Source organism: Bos indicus x Bos taurus, chromosome 4, assembly GCF_003369695.1.
Source record: "Bos indicus x Bos taurus breed Angus x Brahman F1 hybrid chromosome 4, Bos_hybrid_MaternalHap_v2.0, whole genome shotgun sequence".
Classification (NCBI taxonomy): domain Eukaryota; kingdom Metazoa; phylum Chordata; class Mammalia; order Artiodactyla; family Bovidae; genus Bos; species Bos indicus x Bos taurus.
In genome coordinates this window covers 5,742,775-5,763,633 of record NC_040079.1, presented here as the reverse complement: position 1 = coordinate 5,763,633, position 20,859 = coordinate 5,742,775, and the positions used below count along the sequence as shown (strand labels likewise).

The following is a 20,859-nucleotide window of genomic DNA, read 5'->3' as shown; positions in this document are numbered from 1 at the left end:
ATTTAAGTAGGAACAGATCCTTGCTTCAGTTAATTTCAGGCATTCCTTTTGTGCGTTTTCTATCCAAAGACAAGGATTTGGGAGGTAACACTCAGTGGTGAATGGTGGCCCCACTGAAGGGCAGAGAATTGGGCACTGCTCCTTATTCATCTACATCCCAGCCTCATATAAAGACTTGCTGCAGGTTCTCTGTACATGTGTACCGAACAGAATGGGTAACACTTACAGCAATATGGCATACACTAGTATCAAAATTAAGATAGAAAAGAATGTTTTAATCAACATAGTAGATTATAAAGTGGAGAGCAGAGGACCTGTGAGATTAAAACATTTTACGTATGAGTAGAACATTTTTTCCTGTTATTAAAAAGATTTTTTTAACACTCAATATTGCTTACCCCTCCATGTTTCAATCTTATGTTCCTCTAATTCATAAATCTGTACCTAGAAATAAGGAAAAATTTTATTTGCAAATGTTAACATATACAAGACAAGGAAAAAAAGAAACTACTATTTCATAACTACTGTTGAGTCCTATAATTCAACAGATGGAAACAAGCGAGGTAGTTCAGAAATGTAGAAATATAAATGAGAGACATAAAGCGTGCTCTGCATTTCTTTGAAGACAAATGTATAAAGTTAAAACATAAACCAACACGATAATATTAATTTGAAAATTTGTGATACACTTTAAAATTAAAAACTTTACAATATAGTTAGTATACAACTTATGCTAACTATAAATTTAAAACATATATAAACACACACTCCTTCTTAGGAAATACAAGATTTTTAGCCTCTCTAGTTTAAAAAGGGCAGTTGGTTAAACTGCACTAATTAAGTTGCTGGATCAGGTTATGCCTGGACCAGGCGGGCATCTTCACAAAGGTAGAGAGGGTTTGATAGCAGCCAGTCACCTGGAGTCAGCACGCGCATCACCGCATCTTGGCTGCTGCTTTTGGTCAAAGTACTTAAGGTTTCTGAATCTGCGTCCCTCCCTAAACAAGGGGGTGGAAGGCCATCCACACTAGCTTCTGTGAGGTCTATGTGAGGGAGCCTGGGGCACAGGGCCTCCCAGCCTGCTGCAGCGCTTGCTACCCCTCGGGGCTCCTGGAGCCCTGCCGCAGGAACGCCTGGCCTCTTTCTGAGCTCCCAGCCCTGCCTGGCAACACTGACAGTCCTGTGCAGAGCCGCCACTGACGGGCGGGGGAAGCAGACTCTACAAGGCTTATCGTGGGGATGCAAGGATGAGCAGAGGTCAGAGGTCAGACCCGGAGACCTTCAAGAGGCAGATTTCAGCCAGGCTCTGCCTGCGGGTGGACTTCACATTAACCCAAAAGACAAACCCATGGAAGGGCCCGGAGAAGAAAGGACTTCTTCACGTTCCTGAAACACAGAAAGGAGACGGACGGCTAGGGGACTGACAACCCGGGGTGGGCTCCGTGTCAGGGGGAAGAGGCCAGGGAAGCACTGAGTCAGATGCAACAAGACCAAGCGTTGGGGAGGTCAGATCTCGAAATGGTGACTGTGGGGACAGAGGGGGCCACTGGGAGAAGAATAAAAAGGTTTAGAGAAGAATGAAGGAGGGGAGATAGAGACAGATGGATGAATAAGAAGCCCCCCTGACCTCCCGATGTTGATGCTAGGTTGATAGCATCCAGGACACAGAGGAGGATGAGGAAGGAATCAGCTTCCTAAACGAGGAGGATGAGCCTCTGGCTTTCACAGTTGAAAGCAGAACATCCTGGTCTATCTCAGGCGGTTCTGAGGTGGAGCCTGAGCCCAGAAGAGGAGGGGCCTCCCTGCTGTCTGCCTGCACAACCCCTCGGGGCTCTAGCTGCAGTCATCAGCGTGGACATGCTCGGCTAACACGGGGGTCTATTATGAAGCGGGGGCACTTGGCCCCAGCACGATGGGAAGGTGTGGATAGTGTATAAGGTATAAACATGTGTAAGACAGAGTCGATACCTCTAAAAACGACCTAACAAGAACCTCAGATACCCCGACGACAGCGCTTCTCGCCCCTGGCACGGCGGACGCTTTGGGATGTCCTGTGCGCTGTGTTTGGTAGCATCCTCGGCCTCTGCCCACGCCACACCAGTCGAACCAGCCCACCCTTTCCCCAGCCCAGAGATGTAACGTCCCCGGGGGAGGAAAGTCACTCCCAGCTGAGAGGCCGTGCCCTCGGTGGAATCAGAACACAACCTGAAAAGTGCCGCTTGAGTAATTCCTGGGGGGGCGCTGAAATGGGGACCCATCTGCTCCAGGGGGACAGCAGGGAGCTCACCATGGTGCAGCGGGTGCCTGAGGAGGGTTCTGGAAGACCCCAGTGTCAACCGGCAAGGACCAAGGGCCTGAAGGAGAATGCCCGTGGAGGACGAGGATTCGGATCTCCAAAGAAGAGCAGCCACGGGGGAAGGAGAGCAGGGGAGTCCAGGAGAGGAAGAGAGAGGAGGAACTGAGTGGACAGGTTGGCAGGAGAGGAGAAGCAAGCGGGACCCCAGTTGCCCAGCGTCAGCAACACCCCAGCCAGCTCTGGGGATGGCGGAGAAGAAGCCGGCGACCCCTGCCTGAGAACAAAACTGGGCTTTAAAAAAAAGGCTATCTGGTACCTCCACTTGTGTAAATACAGTGGTTAATAGGAAAACAGCCGCCGTGGCTCTCATCATCAGGAACAGTTCTTTCTATAACAGACATAAAAATGATAATTTAAAATTGCCATTTCCAGTTGGTGAAAAATCAGCCTGGAAAATGTTCCAGAGAAGCTACAAAATTGTTCACAGTCACAGGCCCCGTCTCACTGAAAAGAAGCATCCAGAAGAAATAAGGTTTGATAGTAAGATCGGAGAAGGCAATGGCAACCCACTCCAGTACTCTCGCCTGGAAAATTCCATGGATGGAGGAGCCTGGAAGGCTGCAGTCCATGGGGTCGCTGAGAGTTGGACACGATTGAGCGACTTCACTTTCACTTTTCACTTTCATGTATTGGAGAAGGAAATGGCAACCCACTCCAGTGTTCTTGCCTGGAGAATCCCAGGGATGGGGAGCCTGGTGGGCTGCCTTCTATGGGGTTGCACAGAGTCGGACACGACTGAAGTGATTTAGCAGTAGCAGTAAGACTGGAGGTCACCCCAGGTAGAATTAGTAGTTTAAGATGGATCAACAGACATCATCTGAAGATCCCTGGCGCTAAAGACTGAGACCTATGGGACAGGATCAAGTGGTCTAACATGCAAGGAATCCAAGTCCCAGAAGGAGAGGAGAGAAAGAATGAGATTAAAAAAACTTTTTTTTGAAGAAACAGCAGCCCCCCAAATAGGTAGAAAAGCAATTTAGAAGATCATGGAAACTGAACATACCCGGAACAGGATGAATACAAAGACACATTGCAGTCAACAGCCGAAATCCAAAGTTAAAGAGACAGCCTTGAGTCAGGAAGAACTGGTGCCTTACAAAGAGGAGACAAGGACAGCCGTTTCCACTGACTTCTTATCAGAAGCACTGGGGGGCAAAGGACAACAAAACTACATCCTCAAAGAGGTAAAGAAAACAAACAAAATCAGTTAACTCAATCTCTATAAAATAGCAAAGCTGTCCTTCCAAAATCAAGATTAAAAAAAAAAAAAAAGATGAAATAATGACACTGTTGGACAAAAAAACTGAGATAATTTGTCACCAATGTGGACCACACACATGCTGGTGGGTGTTCTTCAAATGCAGTAAAAACAGATGGTGACTCAGATCCACAGAAAAGAATAGAAAGTGGTACCTATGTGGGTAAATATAAAAAAATGATTTTTTTCCCTTTTATTCATTTTGTTTAAAATAAAAATGTGAGGGGCAGATTAATGGAAGTATACCTTCTACATAACACCAATATAAACTCTAAGTGGACTGTGGTAAGTTAAAATTGCAACCACGACAACAAAAACTGTGCAAAAAGGTATGCCTGAAACAGTCACAGAGCTCTACTGGCCCCGACGCAACAGATGAGGCCACACTTAGTCTCCTGGTACAAACGACCAGAAATGGGAAAAAAATACGTGGAGCTGCTGCCAGACATGAGACAACAGGCGGGGCAGGTCGGTCGTCCCTGAGAGAAGGGAGGCAAACAGCTCTGTGACCGCCATGTCCTGCCTTAGAGGCATCGAGACCTTGACTCGGGCAGCTGACCCCCAGCAGAGCATGATGTCACACTGAGCTGAGGAGACAGAAACCAAAGTCTAGACAGAACGAGCCGAGTGGGACTTGCAGGACACAGCACTAGACAACGCAGGGGTGGGGATCCAGAAACAGAGAAGACTGCACAGAGGTCCTTGAGTTTCTGACTGAACTCCAAGCAGGCATGCATGGCATGATGCTATGTGAGCCCGGGAAGACGTACCCTGAAGGACATTTGCCTTCCGACCACAGAGTGGAAAGTCCTTGCCAAAGAACCAGGGAAATCCATGGAGATCCCTGAAGTATACGTAGAGCTAAACCAGCCAGAGTAATGATTAACACTCTGACAAAGCTTAAAAGCAATCCTTAAAAGAAGCATGCCAAAAGATACTCAACGTGATTAGCCATCAGGGAGATGCAACTCAAAATAACAACTGGGTATCAACTCACACACACTAGAATGGCTGTCATTCAAGAGAGAGACAGTCACGGGTGTCAGCGAGGGTGTGGAGAAACTGGCACACTACACACTGCTGGTGGGAAGGTGCGATGCTGCAGCCACTGTGGAAAACAGCTGAACACAGGTTACAGTGGGACCCAGAAATTCTGCTCCTAGGTCTACACCCTTTTTTGGGCTCCAACATCACTGAAGATGGTGACTGTAGCCATGCAATTACAAGACACTTGCTCCTTGGAAGAAAAGTTATGACCAACCTAGACAGTGTATTAAAAAGCAGAGATGTTACTTTGCCAACAAAGGTCTGTCTAGTCAAAGCTATGGTTTTTCCAGTGGTCGTGTATGGATGTGAGAGTTGGACTGTGAAGAAAGCTGAGAGCCGAAGAATTGATGCTTTTGAACTGTGGTGTTGGAGAAGACTCTTGAGAGTCCCGTGGACTGCAAGGAGATCCAACCAGTCCATCCTAAAGGAGATCAGTCCTGAGTGTTCATTGGAAGGACTGATGTTGAAGCTGAAACTCCAATACTTTGGCCACCTGATGCGAAGAACTGACTCATTGAAAAAGACCCTGATGCTGAGAAAGTGAAGGCAGGAGGAGAAGGGATAACAGAGAATAAGACAGTTAAGTGACATCACCGACTTGATGGACATGAGTTTGAGCAAGCTCTGGGGGTTGGTGATGGACAGGGAAGCATGGCGTGCTGGAGTCCATAGGGCTGCAAAGAATCGGACATGACTGAGCGACTGAACTGAACTGAACTGAGATCTATACCCAAGGGAAATGAAAACAGATATCCACATAAAAACCTGTATGTGACTGTTCATAGCAGTGGTATTCATAATAGCTGAAAAGTGGAAACCATTTAAAGTCTATCAACCGATGAACGGATAAGTAAAATGTGATAGAGCCATAAAATGGAATATTATTTGGCAACAAAACGAAATGCAGTACTGACATATGCTACAACATGGAGGAGTCTTGAAAACACTACGTCATGTGAAAGAAGCCAGTCACAAAGGACCACATAGTGTGTGCGTCCCCACATATGAGGTGTCCAGGACAGGTAATCTACAAAGCAGCTGAGCGGCTGCTTAGGTTTGGAGCTAAAGGTGGACTGGTGGCATGTCACAGCTAAGAGGTGTGAGGTTTCTTTTTAGGGTAATGAGAATGTTCTACAATTGACTGTAGTGATGACTGCACAGCCCTGTGATATACTAAAAAACCACTGGACTGCACACTCCAAATGGGCGAAATATAAGAGACACAAATTATATCTCAACAAAATTGCTTTTAATGAAGGATCTTCAAGTAATTTAAATGCCTGCCCAAAGTCCAATACTCTTTAAAGGAAGACAAAACAGATATTCAACCACATGATGTTATAATTATAATATTCACAATATTATAATATATGATACATAATATTCAGCATTCATTAGGAATTATTAATTTGTAAGAAGCAGAAATGCGACCCATGATAGGAGAAAAACCTGTCACCAGAATCAGACCCAGAATAGAGATGATGGAAATAGATTCTGATACATATATATCAGATATGTAACAACTGACATAATATGTTCAAGGATTTAAAGGAAAATATAAACATTACAGGGAGAGAAATGGAAAATATAAAAAAGATCCAAATGGAATTCCTAGGACAGAAAACATACTATCTGAAAGGAAAAAAAAAAAAAGTAGGTAAGATATTGTGGAGGAAAGGAACTGTGGAAATGAAGACACAGAAATAAAATATATCTGACATGAAGCCGAGAGAGGAAATACTGGGGAAAATGCTACAAAACAAGAGAGAGTCAGTTGAGTAACTAGCATCCTAGAAAGTGGAGGAGTGGACAGAAAAGTACTTGAAGAAATGGTGTCTAAGAGAATGGAGAAAAAGAACATGAGAATCACAAAACAGCTGCAGAACGCATCTGACGCCATTCCACATGCGTTCTTGAGAAACACTTTTGGCAAACCTGAAAACGGAGCAACATCCTCCACGTGATAAAGGGCATCTGTGAAAGCACTGCAGCGGACACCAAAGCCACAGTGCGGTGCTGAGCACTTCCCCTCCAGGAGGGCAGAAAGGCAGAAAGGCCTGCCTTCACGATGGCAGCGCCGCACTGGAGGGCTCAGCCAGCAAAAGCAAGAAGAACAAAACCCAAACACGCTGAAGAATCATGAAAATCACAGTGTTAGATTAAGGCCACATGTGGCTTTCCAACTATGCTGTTATAAAACAGCGGGACTGGACCAGGGAGTTCTGTCACTAACATTAGCCAGTAGAAAGATGTCAAAAATGAACTTCTCCAACTTTAATTTTTACTTCGTTAAAACCACAGTGTCTGTATAGTCCTTGTTATAGCATTTCGGGGGTAACTGCAAGAAACTGCATGAACATCCATAGGCCCGGAAGGTGAACCCTGTGTCAGCTCATCTACTGCGAGGCTTCACTGGGCACAGCCATCCAGTCCAAAGACGTACGAGTGGCCTCCTTCATTTATGCGTCCAGGCAGATCTCAATGCTATAGCATGCCCATAATGCCATTAAGAACACAAATTTAGTGAAATTTACAGTAGGGGCTTCCCTGGTGACTCAGTGGGAAAGAATCCGCCTGCCAATGCAGGAGACTCAGGGTTCAATCCCTGGGTTGCGGATGGAAAAGGAAATGGCAACCTATTCCAGTATCCTTGCCTGGAAAATGCTGTGAACAGAGGAGCCTGGCGGGCTACAGTCCATGGGGTGACAAGAGATTTGGACACTACTGAGCAACTAAACAAACAACAGCCTAGCTAGGCAATAAGTGGGGGCTTCCCTGGTGGCTCAGACGTAAAGAACCGGCCAGGGTTCCCTGATCCCAGGGTCAGGAAGATCCCCCAGAAGAGGGCATGGCAACCCACTCCAGTATTCTTGTCTGGAGAATTCCATGGACAGAGGAGCCTGGTGGGCTACACTCCATAGGACTGCAAAGAGTCAGACGCGACTGAAGTGACTTAGCACACAGGCAATAAGTAAGTACACAGAATCCCACTAACCCGAGGATTTCTGAAAGCTGAACAAAAAGGCTATTTTTTTAAAATGTTTCCTAAGACTACTTTCCTCAAGCTTCAAATATCAGACTAATTTACACTGAAGTTTCCTGCACATAAATATGTGTGTGTGTGTGTGTATATATATATATATATATAAAAGTTGCTCAGTTGTGTCCGACTCTGCAACCCCAAGGACTGTACACTCCCTGGAATTCTCCAGGCCAGAATACTGGAGTGGGTAGCCTTTCCCTTCTCCAGGGGATCTTCCCAACCCAGGGATCAAACCCAGGTCTCCCGCATTGCAGGCGGAATTCTTTACCAGCTGAGCCACAAAGGAAACCCAAGAATACTGAAGTGGGTAGCCTTTCCCTTCTCCAGCAGATCTTCCTAAGCCAGGACTGGAATTGGGGTCTCCTGCATTGCAGGCGGATTCTTTACCAACTGAGCTATCTGGGAAGCCGTGTGTGTGTGTGTGTGTGTGTGTGTGTGTGTGTGTTTGGAAAGATCAACCACCAGCACTGCTAGCCCAGTACCAAAAAAACACACAAAATCTTAAAACACACACACACGAACAGTTCTATATACACATGCATAGACATACATGGTTCCACTTACGTGACGTAAGGATTTCTGGCACTTACCATGGGTGATTTATAGTATCTATGTAGTATATTAATGAAATCTGTAATTGTTAGCATTCCTGGAAGAAACAATTACATATTAAATATAAAACTATGAAAACATTCAAGGAAAATTTCAGGTGATAAGCCAACCTGAAATGTTTATTTACTAGAAAACCTTCTAGGTTATACTATGACGATTACCAGCACAGCTTAATATATCATTTAAAACTATTAACCTGTTAATTATCTACCCCAAACTAAGATACACAAATTTAACTGACGTTAAAGCCTAATAGTATTTAATGGAATTAATCACAGTATTTGGCAATTCACTGAGAGAAAACTTTCTGAATGTTACAAAAACATCATGAAAGACTTGCATCTGCACGCAAATAATTTCGGATACTTCAAGATCAAGTATACCATAAGCTCTAGAGACAGGACACTTTTGGTAGTATGTGGATGGTTTTCTGAGAATCCTTCTAAAAACAATGGCTTCCTCAGGCACAATTTATGACGGGCCCACAGTGTGCCAGACACCAGGACTACAGCGTGAAGACAAGGACCGCTTCCCTGATGAAGCTGCAGCCCGAGGGGAGGCGGACACAGGGAGTCATTTCAAGATGATGCAGTGCCTGCTGAGACGGGGCCACACCCACAGTCCACCGAGATTCCTGAGGTGACATATTATGGAGTCTAGATACTGCGAGTCAGCGGTATTTTTAATAGTGTAACAATGATTTAGCAAAGGTATCAACCATGTTTCCATCATTTCATCTGCCGTGTCAGAAAGATGTTCACCCAGGAGGAAATGGGGGTGCCCTGCAGCGGGAACCTAGCAGAGTTGCCAACCAGCAGACGGCAGGCCTCAGGCCGGGGCTCCTGGGGCTCCTGGGGCTCTCGGGACCCGGAAAGGCCCAGAGGAAGCTTTGGAGCCAAAAAGGTGCTGGATGAAAAGAAACCAGCACCTGGTTTTGAATTTACTAGCAGCCCCACCTCACAGGATGTAAAAAGTAACGGTGTTTTTTAACTTGGTCATGTTTTTACGAGGCTGGATTCCAACACCTCAGGTGTTCAGATTTCTCCCCAGGCCCGCACTGCTTACCTACAAAACTTTGTTTTTTACTCTCCCACAGAGGTGCTGCTCGAACACCATTGGCGACTAAGGCAAAGAAGGCCTTTTTAACCTAAGACAAGAGAAACAACACACAGTTTTAGTCATACATGTACAGGGGGAAAAGTACCTCCAACTATTAGGTTGGTGCAAAAGTAACTGTGGTTTTGCATTGTTGACAGCTGCCGTTTGATATTGGAATCCATTCTTAAAGGTGGTTATGTTATACACCATTTTAATGCGCCTTTCTCGCTTTATGTTTTTTTGCTAATGACTAATTACTTGCTGTGTATTTTTATGTTTATTTTAGACTACGGAAATGATGTTAGACAAAAAGCCAGTTCGAGCAATTTCTTGAATATTCGAGTTCAAAATAGGTTGTAAAGCAGCAGAGACAACTCACGACATAAACATGACATCTGGCCCAGGCACTGCTAATGAACACACAGTGCAGTGGTGGTTCAAGAAGTTCTGCAAAGGAGACGAGAGCCTGGAAGATGAGGAGCGCAGTGGCAGCCCGTCGGAAGGTGACAAGGACCAATCAGAGCAATCATCAAAGCTGATCCTCTTTCAACTACGCGAGAAGTCACCAAAGAACTCAACGCGACCATTCTGTGGTCATTCAGCATTTGACACAAACTGGAAAGGTGAAAAAGCTCCATAAGTGGGTGCCTCATGTGCTAACCAAAAATCAAAAAAACCGTCGTTCTGAAGTGTCATCTTCTCCTGTTCTACACAACAACCATGAACCATTTCTCGATTGGATTGTGATGTGCGACGAAAAGTGGACTGCATGTGACAACCGGCAGTGACCAGCTCAGTGACTAAACTGAGAAGCAGCTCCAAAGCACTTCTCAAAGCCAAACTTGCACCAAAAAGGTCATGGCCACTGTCTGGTGGTCTGCTGCCCGTCTGGTCCACTAAGCTTTCCGAATCCCGGAGAAACCATTACATCTGAGAAGCACGCTCAGCAAATCTATGCGAGGCACTGAAAGCTAGAAGGCCCGCGGCCTGCACCGGTCAACAGAAAGGGCCCAATTCTTCTCCACGACGAAGCCCGACTGATGTCGCACAACCAACACCTCAAAAGTTGAAGGAATTGGGCTACGAAGTTTTGCCTCAAACCACATGTTCACCTGACCTCTCGCCCACTGATTACTACTTCTTCAAGCGTCTCGACAACTTTTTGCAGGGAAAACGATTCTTCAATCAGCAGGAGGCAGAAAATGCTTTCCTGGAGTTTGTCAAATCCCAAAGCACGGGTTGTTATGCTACATGAATAAACTTCTCACTGGCAAAAATGTGTCGATTGTAATGGTTCCTATTTTGATTAACAAAGATGTGTTTGAGCCTAGTTATAATGATTTAAAATTCACGGACTGAAAATGCTAATTATGTTTGCACCAACCTATTAAAATACTCAACCTAATCTTACCAGTTATCTTCAACATTGAGTTTTGTAATTTGATAAGTTAAAAATAACTGAATGTATTAATATAAGCAATATGCTTCTGTATTATATTGCAAGGTATACAGGGATTAGAGATTATTTTTTGAAACAAACAATGCAATTAACCTCAAAAATTTTTTTCTTGTATCAAAAGTTTCTCGACTACATACAGACTTCATATAATTAACACCACATAAAAGAATTAAACTTCAGAGTTTAATCCCTTTTATAGGTGGTTATTAATTCATTTGAAAACACTAAAGTTGTATCAAAGTACTTGAAATGAAAATCTGTTTTTCATATGTTTAATAACAAAACATCAAGCACACCCCCTTCATTCCCCTGAGGGTGAGAAAGAGAAGGCATGAAGACATAATATACACATATTTTTATATATTTTTGAGACGGAGACCTACCACCGTATGCCCGTTGTAGGTTGCGTCTTGTTCAGAGTAGTTCACATGCAGAATCTCTCTGAGCCCTCAGGACAAACACCCTCCCAGATACCATGGCAGGGAAAGAAGGTGGTGGAGGTGATGACTTACTAAGCTCAGTGATGACAATGACCTCTAGAGAGCAAAGGGCATCTGGAAAATGGCTCAATTTTACTGATTATCAAAGAAATGAAAGTTCAAGCAAATTAAAACTATCATTTATAGCAGCTAAATAGGCCAATATTTTTAAGTTACAACACCTAATACAGGTGTGGCTGTAAAACCCCCAGTGGCATCACGAATTGTGAGAATAGTTTCTGACCCACGGCTTGTATCAAGAATCACAAAAATACTGTTTGTGTACCGGTTTTTTCTCTGTCGAATTAGTTACACAAAAATTTCAGGAGTAGGATTTTTGAACTGACGATGTTCAGTGTGGCATTATTTCTACTACAGAAAACTGAAAAAAGATCTGCCTCCCGCAAACTTGTTAAATACCGGCATACCAATGAGAAAAAAAAGTACCAAACAGTATAATTGTGAAGACTGTGTTAAAGTGGGGGGAAAAAAAAAAAGGTTTATGGCAGTGAAAATGCAGACTATAAAATTATGCATTATAATTACATAAAACATGTATTTAAACAGAAAAGATCAAAGAGAAGCAAAAAAATGTAACTTCTATACTAAGGAGTTGAAGCAGTGAAAATGTATATCTTAAAAAATTTTTAATTCTGTGTTATAGTTATGTTTATAACCAAGAAAGAAAAAGGCTCTTTTTTCATCCACTATATTCCCAAACCCCTTGTTAACATAACAGCAAAAACAAATGGGAGGATTACAGGAACAGAAAGCTTCATGTCAGAGGAAGAGTAATGGGTTGGCACTGGTTTCTGCCTTTATTTACGGAACAAGAGTGACTGATGGAGGTGCCTGGCTCATCAGAACAGGAGCCGAGGGATGGCTGGAGCTGAGGGGGACTCTCATTGGCTGTTTCCCACACTTGTCCTGGCCAAGCCTGGCACTGTCCTCAGTACAGCGGGGGCTCCATCAACCTGCTGGACAAACGGGCAAGGAACTGGGGAGAGGAGAAGAGAAGAGCCAATCCAAGGGCATGAGGGTCAGGCGGGAACTGAACGGCATCTACAAACTGGGAAGATGGTTTTCGAACCACAGCTTGTATCAAGGATCACAAAACATTCCCAGTGTGTGGAACTAAACGGCATCCGGGGTGGTGAGCGAGGGCGAATGGTCTGTTTCTACCTGGACCATGGGAATCTGGGAATCCTTGATGGTGAGCCTAGAAAATATCATCAAAGGATCCTGGGGAAAGTCACGGACAAATAGATTCTGAAACACATTAAATATCTGCTTAGCTTGTTTTTCTAACTGGCTGGAGTAGGCAGGGAGCGGGGGCACTTTTAAAACCACAAACTGCTCATTGTTTTCTCCAAAATAAGAGGTTTAGCACAGAAAAACCAGTGTAAAAATCATTCATGAGGACCATGCATGTAAGCCTGAGTGACCACAGCCGTTGAAGTTCTGGTTTGGCCATGGTGCGATAGCTGAAAACAACTACACCAGTTGGACAGACTGTATGCAAACCCTGATGGGAAAGCGCTGCAGGCACCACACAGGCAGGATTCAAGGAGCTACGGTTACTGAGAGAAAAGACACGGACTGAGCTCCATAATCTTCCTGGAATTTTTTCAAAACGCGTTTTTCCAATCATCTTCAAATCAGTGAACTTCAATAGAAAACTGTAATCGATCAAAAAGAGTCAAATAAAACAAGGGCAGGAAACAGACAAAGAAAACCACACCCAGCACATCACAGGTAAGATGCTAGAAATCAAAGGCAAAGAGAAAACTGAATCGACCGGAGGGAAAAAGGACATTCACTTTCAAAGAAGCAACAAGTGCACAGATGGGGACACCAACAGAAGGAGGGTCTGACTCTGAAGACGGTGACTGTCCCTCCAGAAACAGAAAAACATCTTGCTTTGCCACAATAACTTCTCTGCCTGATGTGCTACCTACAAGCTATTAGGCATTAGTCGCTCAGTCATGTCTGATTCTTGCTACCCCATGGACTGTAGCCCGCCAGGCTTCCCTGTCCATGGGATTCTCCAGGCAAGAACACTGGAGTGGGTAGCCTATCCCTTCTCCAGAGGATCTTTCTGACCCAGGGACCAAACCCAGGTCTCATGCATTGCAGGCGGATTCTTTACCAGTTGAACCACAAGGGGAGCCCATAAACTGTTAAATGGCCCCTAAATGCTCGGAGGTTACCAAAGGGCTCTCAAGGGCTCTGCACACAAACCTAAGGAGATGCCCATACAGCACCGACCCTCACACGCAGGGTGGACGCTCAGGCTGGCACCTCGGATGGCGGGGCTGTGACGTGTGCTGACCTGAGGGTGCACTGCTGATGCCATGAGAGGGACAAACCCAGGGAAGCCACCATCCAGGGGCAAAGGGGACATTAGGGATTCGAGGTGAAAAGTGCCTTCACTTTTGCATGGGAAGCTAAGACAGCCAGTGAAGTGAAAGTCACTGTTGTGTCCGACTCTTTGCGACCCCAAGGACTCTGCAGTCCATGGAATTCTCCAGGCCAGAATACCGGAGTGGGTAGCCTTTCCCTTCTCCAGGGGATCTTCCCAACCCAGGGATCGAACCCAGGTCTCCCACACTGCAGGCTTTACCAGCTGAGCCACCAGGGAAGAGGGGAAACATAAGAACACTGGAGTGGGTAGCCTATCCCTTCTCCAGCAGATCTTCCCGACCCAGGGATTGAACCCAGGTCTCCTGCATTCCAGGTGGACTCTTTACTAGCTGAGCTACCTGGGAAGCCAGACGCTGAGGAAAATGCTGGGACTGAAGCAGAGGCATCTCCCTCTGCCTTCAGCGGGGCGAAGCTGCAGAACCAACCAGGCTGACTTTGGATTTTCCTTGGCTCAGGTCCTCCGCCCTCTCTGAGCCCCAACATTCTCAGCCACGCAAGGGGCTAACAGACGTTTTCCTCACAAGTGCATGGGCTTTTTTCTTTTTTTGGCCATGCCACATGGCTTGCAGAATCTTAGTTCCCCCACCAGAGACTGAACCTGGACCTTCGGCAGTGAAAGCCTGGAGTCCTGACCACTAGGCCACCAGGGAGTTCCCGGAAGTGACTGCATGAGCCAGACTTGCTCTGAAGATGTTCAGCAGTAAGAGTCAAAAAGGAACAAAGCTTTTAATTTTCCAGTCTCTACAAACCAGACCAGAAGTACAGAAAGATTTGTTGTCTTAACTTTAGCTACACAGACTGTTGACATGTTGACACGTCATGGAGGGTGGGGGCCACAACTCGCCCCTCCAGAGACGGGACAGAAGCCCCTGGAGTGGACAGGACATGCTCTCAGCCCCTGAGGGGGGTGCGTGTCGGTGTCGCTGGTCAGCAGCCCTGCCTGTCCCTCCTCTACTTGGCCGCAGCTTCTGCACCATCAGGAGACCTTCTGAACCTGTTTCCTTGGCATCACGTGTGTGGAGTCCTTTGAAACTGTACTTAGAAAACTTTACAACTACAGAAGGCACAGGGTGTCACCAATTACCAAACAGAGACAGGATAAAAGCAGACGGGCACAATCGAGTTCCAGTCTTCAGGAAAAAACGTCAGGGTCCCTGAGTACCTTTGAAAAATTTATTTCTTTTCACCTGTTGAGCAAGTTACTTAAACGGATACCATTTAAAAATTTTGTATTTTAATAGGCGTGGGGGAGAGAGTCAGGCGTCGGGGGGGAAGAGTCAGGTGTGGAGAGAAGCCCAGGACTGGAGGCTCCGGATGCCAGGGGGAGGCGGGGGCGGGTCTGAAAACAAGCAGGGAGATTGTTCCAAATCAGATCATAACTGCATCAACCATCAAAGGACTTTTTTCCGGAGAAACTGCATCAGAAATAAAAGGCACAAAGATGAACACTTGGGCGCTTCCAATGGAAAAGACAGCTGGCCCGACTCCTGAGTGAGACCCACCAGGCGGTAGCCCTGCATGAACAGCGTGCTCCTCCAGCTGTGGGTGCTCTCTGTTTAACTGTGCACCACTCGGCACAGCCCTGAACACTGAAGCTTTGCAAGTTCTAGACGGGTGAAGAAAACAGAACAAAAAGGGGACATAATAAAGATGCTAAAGAGCAGTTCAGGGGCCCACGATCTCCTGGCTGAACTTCCAGAAGAAAGGAAAGAGCAGGAAGATGACCTCGGAAGAAACAGCACGATGAACACAGAACGAGTGACGGGTCAGGCCCCAAGGCCCACTGGGCGCCGGCTCACAAGAAGAAAACCTGCAACCAGGCACGAGGCACGGAATTCAGGAGCCCAGAGACACGGAGCAAACCTCAAAAGCGTCAGAGGGGGAAAAGAAACCACACATCAAAGACGGAGATTAAAGAAGAAAAAACAAAACAGCTTTCTCTTCAGCAACACTGGCAGCTAGAAGTAGTGGAACAAAGGCTTCAACATTTGAAATACACATTATGGAATTCTGTACACAGTCTACAGATTGAGTGCAGCCAATGTTGAACTTTTCAAGTAACTGCTTTCTCATGTATCTTTTCCTGGGAAGTGTACCAACGTTTGAATCCTCCTAACCCCAATATGACTCATTTAAAAAGACCCTGATGCTGGGAAAGGTTGAGGCCAGGAGAAGGGGACGACAGAGGATGAGATGGTTGGATAGCATCACTGACTCAATGGACATGAGTTTGAGTAAACTCCAGGAGCTGGTGATGGACAGGGAGGCTTAGCATGCTGCAGTCCATGGGGTCGCAAAGAATCGGACATGACTAAGCGACTGAACTGAACCCCAACATGACCTGGCTTCCCTGGTGGCTCAGTGGTAAAGAAGGTGAAAGTGAAGTCACTCAGTTGTGTCCAACTCTTTGCGACCCCATGGACTGTAGCCTACCACGCTCCTCTGTCCACGGGATTTTCCAGGCTAGAGTACTGGAGTGGGTTGCCATTTCCTTCTCCAGGAGATCTTCCTGACCCAGGAATCTAACCTGGGTCTCCCGCACTGTAGGCAGACACTTTACCGTCTGAGCCACCAGGGAAGTCCTGGTAAAGAATCCACCTGCCAATACAAGAGACACAGGTTCAATCCCTGGGTTGGGAAGATCCCCTGGAGAAGGGAATGTCAACCCACTCCAGTGTTCTTGCCTGGAGAATCCCATGGACAGAGGAGCCTGGAGGGCTACAGTCCATGGGGTCTCAAAGAGTCAGACAGAGTTGCTGAACAACAGCAACCCCCCATCACACAGCAACAGTGTGATGGAGCTGAACGGGGTTAGAGGAGGTCACCAGGGTGGGACCACTGTCCTCATGAGAAAGACTTAGACTGGTCTTGCTCCCCAGGCAACTGTCCGCAAGCCGGGAAGACAGGCCTCACCAGCCAAGAGGACTTGAAGCCAGGAGAAACGAAGCCCGCAGGTCTGAGGGCTTTTGTCACGCAGCCCTAGTGGACCGAGGCAGGAAGCTCCAGGGGAAAGTGCTCCACCAAAACAGAGGGAATAAATCAAGAGTGCAGAAAAGCCTGCGTTCAGGTTATCAGGAGAGGGTGGAAGCACTGACGGCGTGAAGCAGTGAGGGTCTCAGGTGATGGTGACGACTGAGGAGGAGACGCGGAAGCAGCAGGGATGGGTCTGCGAAAGGCTGCAAGCCTGCGGGCCCAGCCTGACTGCACAGGAAATCCTACTGAGAGGTCAGATGGTGGGAAAAGCCTTAGATGATCAAAGACAATTAAAAACGGAAGGATTCTGAGCTCCAGGAATAACACTGAACTGAACAAATAGGAAATGTCACCGCGGTACAACATGACACAGTCAGATGCATGAAAACACCCCCTGAGAAGTGGTTAATGGGGGCGGGGGGCCAGCGGGAGGGGAGGAAGGAAGCCACGCGAGGAACAAAGCACCCAGCTGCCAAGTTAGGAAGAAAAGCGCCTTAAAATGAATGACTCGAGCTAAGGTGGCAGTGACTGCCAGGCCTCACAGCTGAACTGCTGTTTCTGGGAATACGACGAGGGGGCGAGGAGGAACACAGACCGCTGTTCGTATGCAAGCCTTTTTGCACCACCTCTAAACGATGTGACAGGTGAAGCCCACTGCCTGTACTTCCTGTTAACAGCCCGCCAGATGTTGTGTGAGCTCCCCCGTCGGGTCAGCCTCACGCCGTGGTTCTGACCACTTAAGTCTTTTCTGGAATACCGATACGCTCTAATTCTCATTGTTCTGGACATCAGGGACTTACTAATTATTCCCAGGGATCATTCAGCTTATTGAGCAATCCTTCTGGATATTGGTTATAATTTTCTTTCTCTCTCTCAGCTTCAAGTCATCTGTTAAGTAGATGATGCTGCCAATAAAATCAATATTCAAGTCACTGCTCCAAATGCTGATGGGCTTAGAGGGAAAGAACCTTAAGGCATCCAGCAATTTCTTAGCTAGGTTACCCCAGGAAGCAGAGCCTGGCCCGCCCGTGGCTTATCTGAGAAGACGACCCCAGGAGTAGGAGTGACACAGGCCTGCAGGGAAGAGGGGGGCGGGTGGTCGAGCTGGCCTGACGGGGCTCGATTCCCCTGGGGTCTTCTGAGGACTGTCCTCCCAGAGGAGGACAGGCAGGGGCGCTTACCCACCTGCTCGTCCCCCGCTGGTTCCCCAGGCAGGGTGCGGCCCACCGAGCCTGCAGGAGGCAGGGTTGGCTGGAGTGACAGGTGGCCTGGTGCCTGAGAGGAATCCAAAACCACCAGGAGCCTCGCTCCAGGGAGACCGAGATTTCACTGACGTTTTTTTACAGTCCATCAGTTCAGTTGAGTCGCTCAGTCGTGTCTGACTCTTTGCAACCCCATGGACTGTAGCACGCCATCACCAACTCCCAGAGCTTGCTCAAACTCGTGTCCGTTGAGTCGGTGATGACATTCAGCCCTCTCATCCTCTGTCCATAATGAGCCATTAATTCGCTGAGCTGCCTAAATACGCTTCTGTATCTTATCCACCAGGATGCTGCGCCAGGCTCTGTCAGCCCCCAGACTGGCCTTTCCTTCATGGTATTGCCACAGCTGTGAACGATCCAAAGAGGAAATCGGGTTCCTCGCCCTGACTTTCTGGGCTCAGGCCATGACAGGTTTCTAGAGACTACTACTTTTATTAATGCTTCATTCAAACACCTTACCTGGGATGGACACCGCGTGCCCCACTGTTTTTCCAGGAATCCTGTTTTTCCTCTTGCCTCTGGCCTCAGGCATCAGGCCTCAGGCCTGCTCACCTGGTCTCCACAGTTCCTCCAACACCACTGCACAAGTTGGGGCCAGGAAGCAAACGGGCACCCTCCTGCAGTCTCCACACCTACCCTGGACTTAGCTTCTTCTAATCACCATTTATTGCACTTGTTCCATTTTGAAGATTATTGTCCTTGACGATGAAAAAGCACAAAATGAGCTGAAACAACTCTCTTCCTCTTCATTAGCCCCTGTAGCATGAATTTTGGCAACAGGTTGAACCCTCATCTTTCTTGTCTTTAAAGTAGGCAAGTGGGGCTTTCCTGGTGTTGCTGTTGTTCAATCCTGAAGTCGTGTCCAACTCTTTGTGACCCCAGGGACTGCAGGACGCCAGGCTTCCCTGTTCTTCACCATCTCCGGGAATTTGTTCAAACTCATGTCCATTGAGTCAGAGATGCCATCCAACCATCTCACCCTCTGTTGTCCCCTTCTCTTCCTGCCCTCAATCTTTCCCAGCATTAGGGTCTTTTCCAATGAGTCACCTCTTCACATCAGGTGGCCAGAGTACTGGAGCTTCAGCACTAGTTCTTCCAATGAATACTCAGGGTTGATTTCCTTTAGGATGGACTGGTTTGATCTCTTTGCTCCCCAAGGGACTCTCAAGAGTCTCCTCCCGCACCACAGTTCGAAAGCATCAATTCTTTGGTGCTCAGCCTTTATGGTCCAACTCTCACATCCGTACACGACTACCGGAAAAACCATAGCTTTGACTAGACGGACGTTTGTTGGCAAAGTGATGTCTCTCTTTTTTAATACACTGTCTAGGTTTGTCATAGCTTTTCTTCCAAGGAGCAGGTGTCTTTTAATTTTGTGGCTACAGTCACTGTCTGCAGTGATTCAGAGCCCCTGAAAATAAAATCTGTTAATGTTTCCACTTTTTCCTCATCTATTTGCCATGAAATGATGGAACTCGATGCCATGATCTTTGTTTTTTAAGTGTTGAGTTTTAAGCCAGGCTTTTCACTCTCCTCTTTCACCATCATCAAGAAGGACAGTTTAGAGGTCAGCTTTTACCCTGCCAGTTACCCAGGTAACTTACATCCAATTAATACCAATACATGTTAGCTTCCTATTCAACGACTGCTGTGGTTTCTGTGTCCTGACTGGTCCCCAATGGATCAGAAATGTAGCCGGGAGGGTTTTGGGGACCAAGGGTTTGGGACTGGGCTCATGTCTTGGAGCCTGAACACAGTGCTGAGCTCTGGGTCAGTGGGGCCCAGACCCCGTGGCCCCGGGCAGGGAGCACTGAGAAGGAACCAGGGCTCCCCATGACCGTGGCACCCCTGCCCCAGCCTGCAGTTGCCAGAGGAGAACCGGGGCCAGGGATGCAGTCACTGCAGCGAAAGGAACGTGGATTCTGATGTGGGCAGAGTCCTGCCAGGCTGGGGCTCACACAGGGGACAGAGTGTCACCACCCCAGGGGTCACCGCCTCCTTGCGTCTCGGACATGAAAGCCTAGGCGCTGACTTGGCTCAACCCCAGAACCCAGCACAGCGACAGGGCTGGTGTCAGAACTGCCTGTCTTGGCTTGGAGGCCCAGGGACAAGTTTCCCTGGGCGGATGCCCTGCACACGTGGGGTCACTCATTCCCCAGACAACCGCAGCCACCCCCTGCCGCCCTGAGACCTGAGTCAGGCTCCAGCCTGCCCCAGCGAGGGCCTCACATGTGGGGACAGGGACAGGGCTTCGCCACTCCGTATCTGCAGAAACCTGGAAATTGAGTGTGGGAACTGCTTCTAGATAACATGGATTTGGTGGAGTTACCGGCAGTGTGGACGTGACATCTAGGGCAGCCGCTGGGAAGGCTCAAAAGCTTTCCGAGTTGACGGCCTTGAATGTAGGCCATTGCGGAACGCCGAGATGCCAGAACTCTGGTGCTCTGAGGAGGAAGAGTGAACCCACGGGCTTATGGAGATTTCGGCACGTGCGCCTGCGCACTTAGCCCCCAGCCGACCCTCCTCGGGTCTGCGCATGGGGACCCTCCACCCTGAGCAGCTGCGTGCTGGTGGTGCTCCACAGGGGACGTACCCGTGTGGACCTCGCTGATGGGCATGGGGTGAGGGTCCTCCGGGGGAGGACAGGGCTGCACTGAGCTGCCAAGGACGAGGCAGCAGGCGCCCGGCTGGGGTGAGAGTGTCTGATCCACAGGCCCTTGGCAATGGCTTACCAGTTATAGCACCCCTGGGAATGAGGCGGATGCCCGGCCTCTGAAATGTTCCCTGATCCACACAGCCAGAAAAACTCTCGGCCCACGGGCTAAAACCCAGCCTTAGTCATCAACAT

The 20,859-nt window shown here is 47.5% G+C and overlaps 1 protein-coding gene across 7 annotated transcripts in view; it reads right to left on the bottom strand.

Moving 5' to 3' along the window:
- PRKAG2 (protein kinase AMP-activated non-catalytic subunit gamma 2) overlaps nucleotides 1-20,859 on the bottom strand; it is a 299,615-nt gene that overhangs the window by 16,234 nt on the left and 262,522 nt on the right. For 5 of the 7 annotated variants that reach the window (XM_027538540.1, XM_027538541.1, XM_027538545.1 and 2 more), the window contains 3 exons: nucleotides 9,382-9,463; nucleotides 8,295-8,353; nucleotides 399-444 (listed from right to left, as the gene is read on the bottom strand). In XM_027538540.1, coding sequence (XP_027394341.1) covers nucleotides 399-444; nucleotides 8,295-8,353; nucleotides 9,382-9,463 — 187 coding nt within the window. The remainder of the gene's footprint in view (nucleotides 1-398; nucleotides 445-8,294; nucleotides 8,354-9,381; nucleotides 9,464-20,859) is intronic. The other 2 variants (XM_027538542.1, XM_027538543.1) reach the window with 1 other exon arrangement.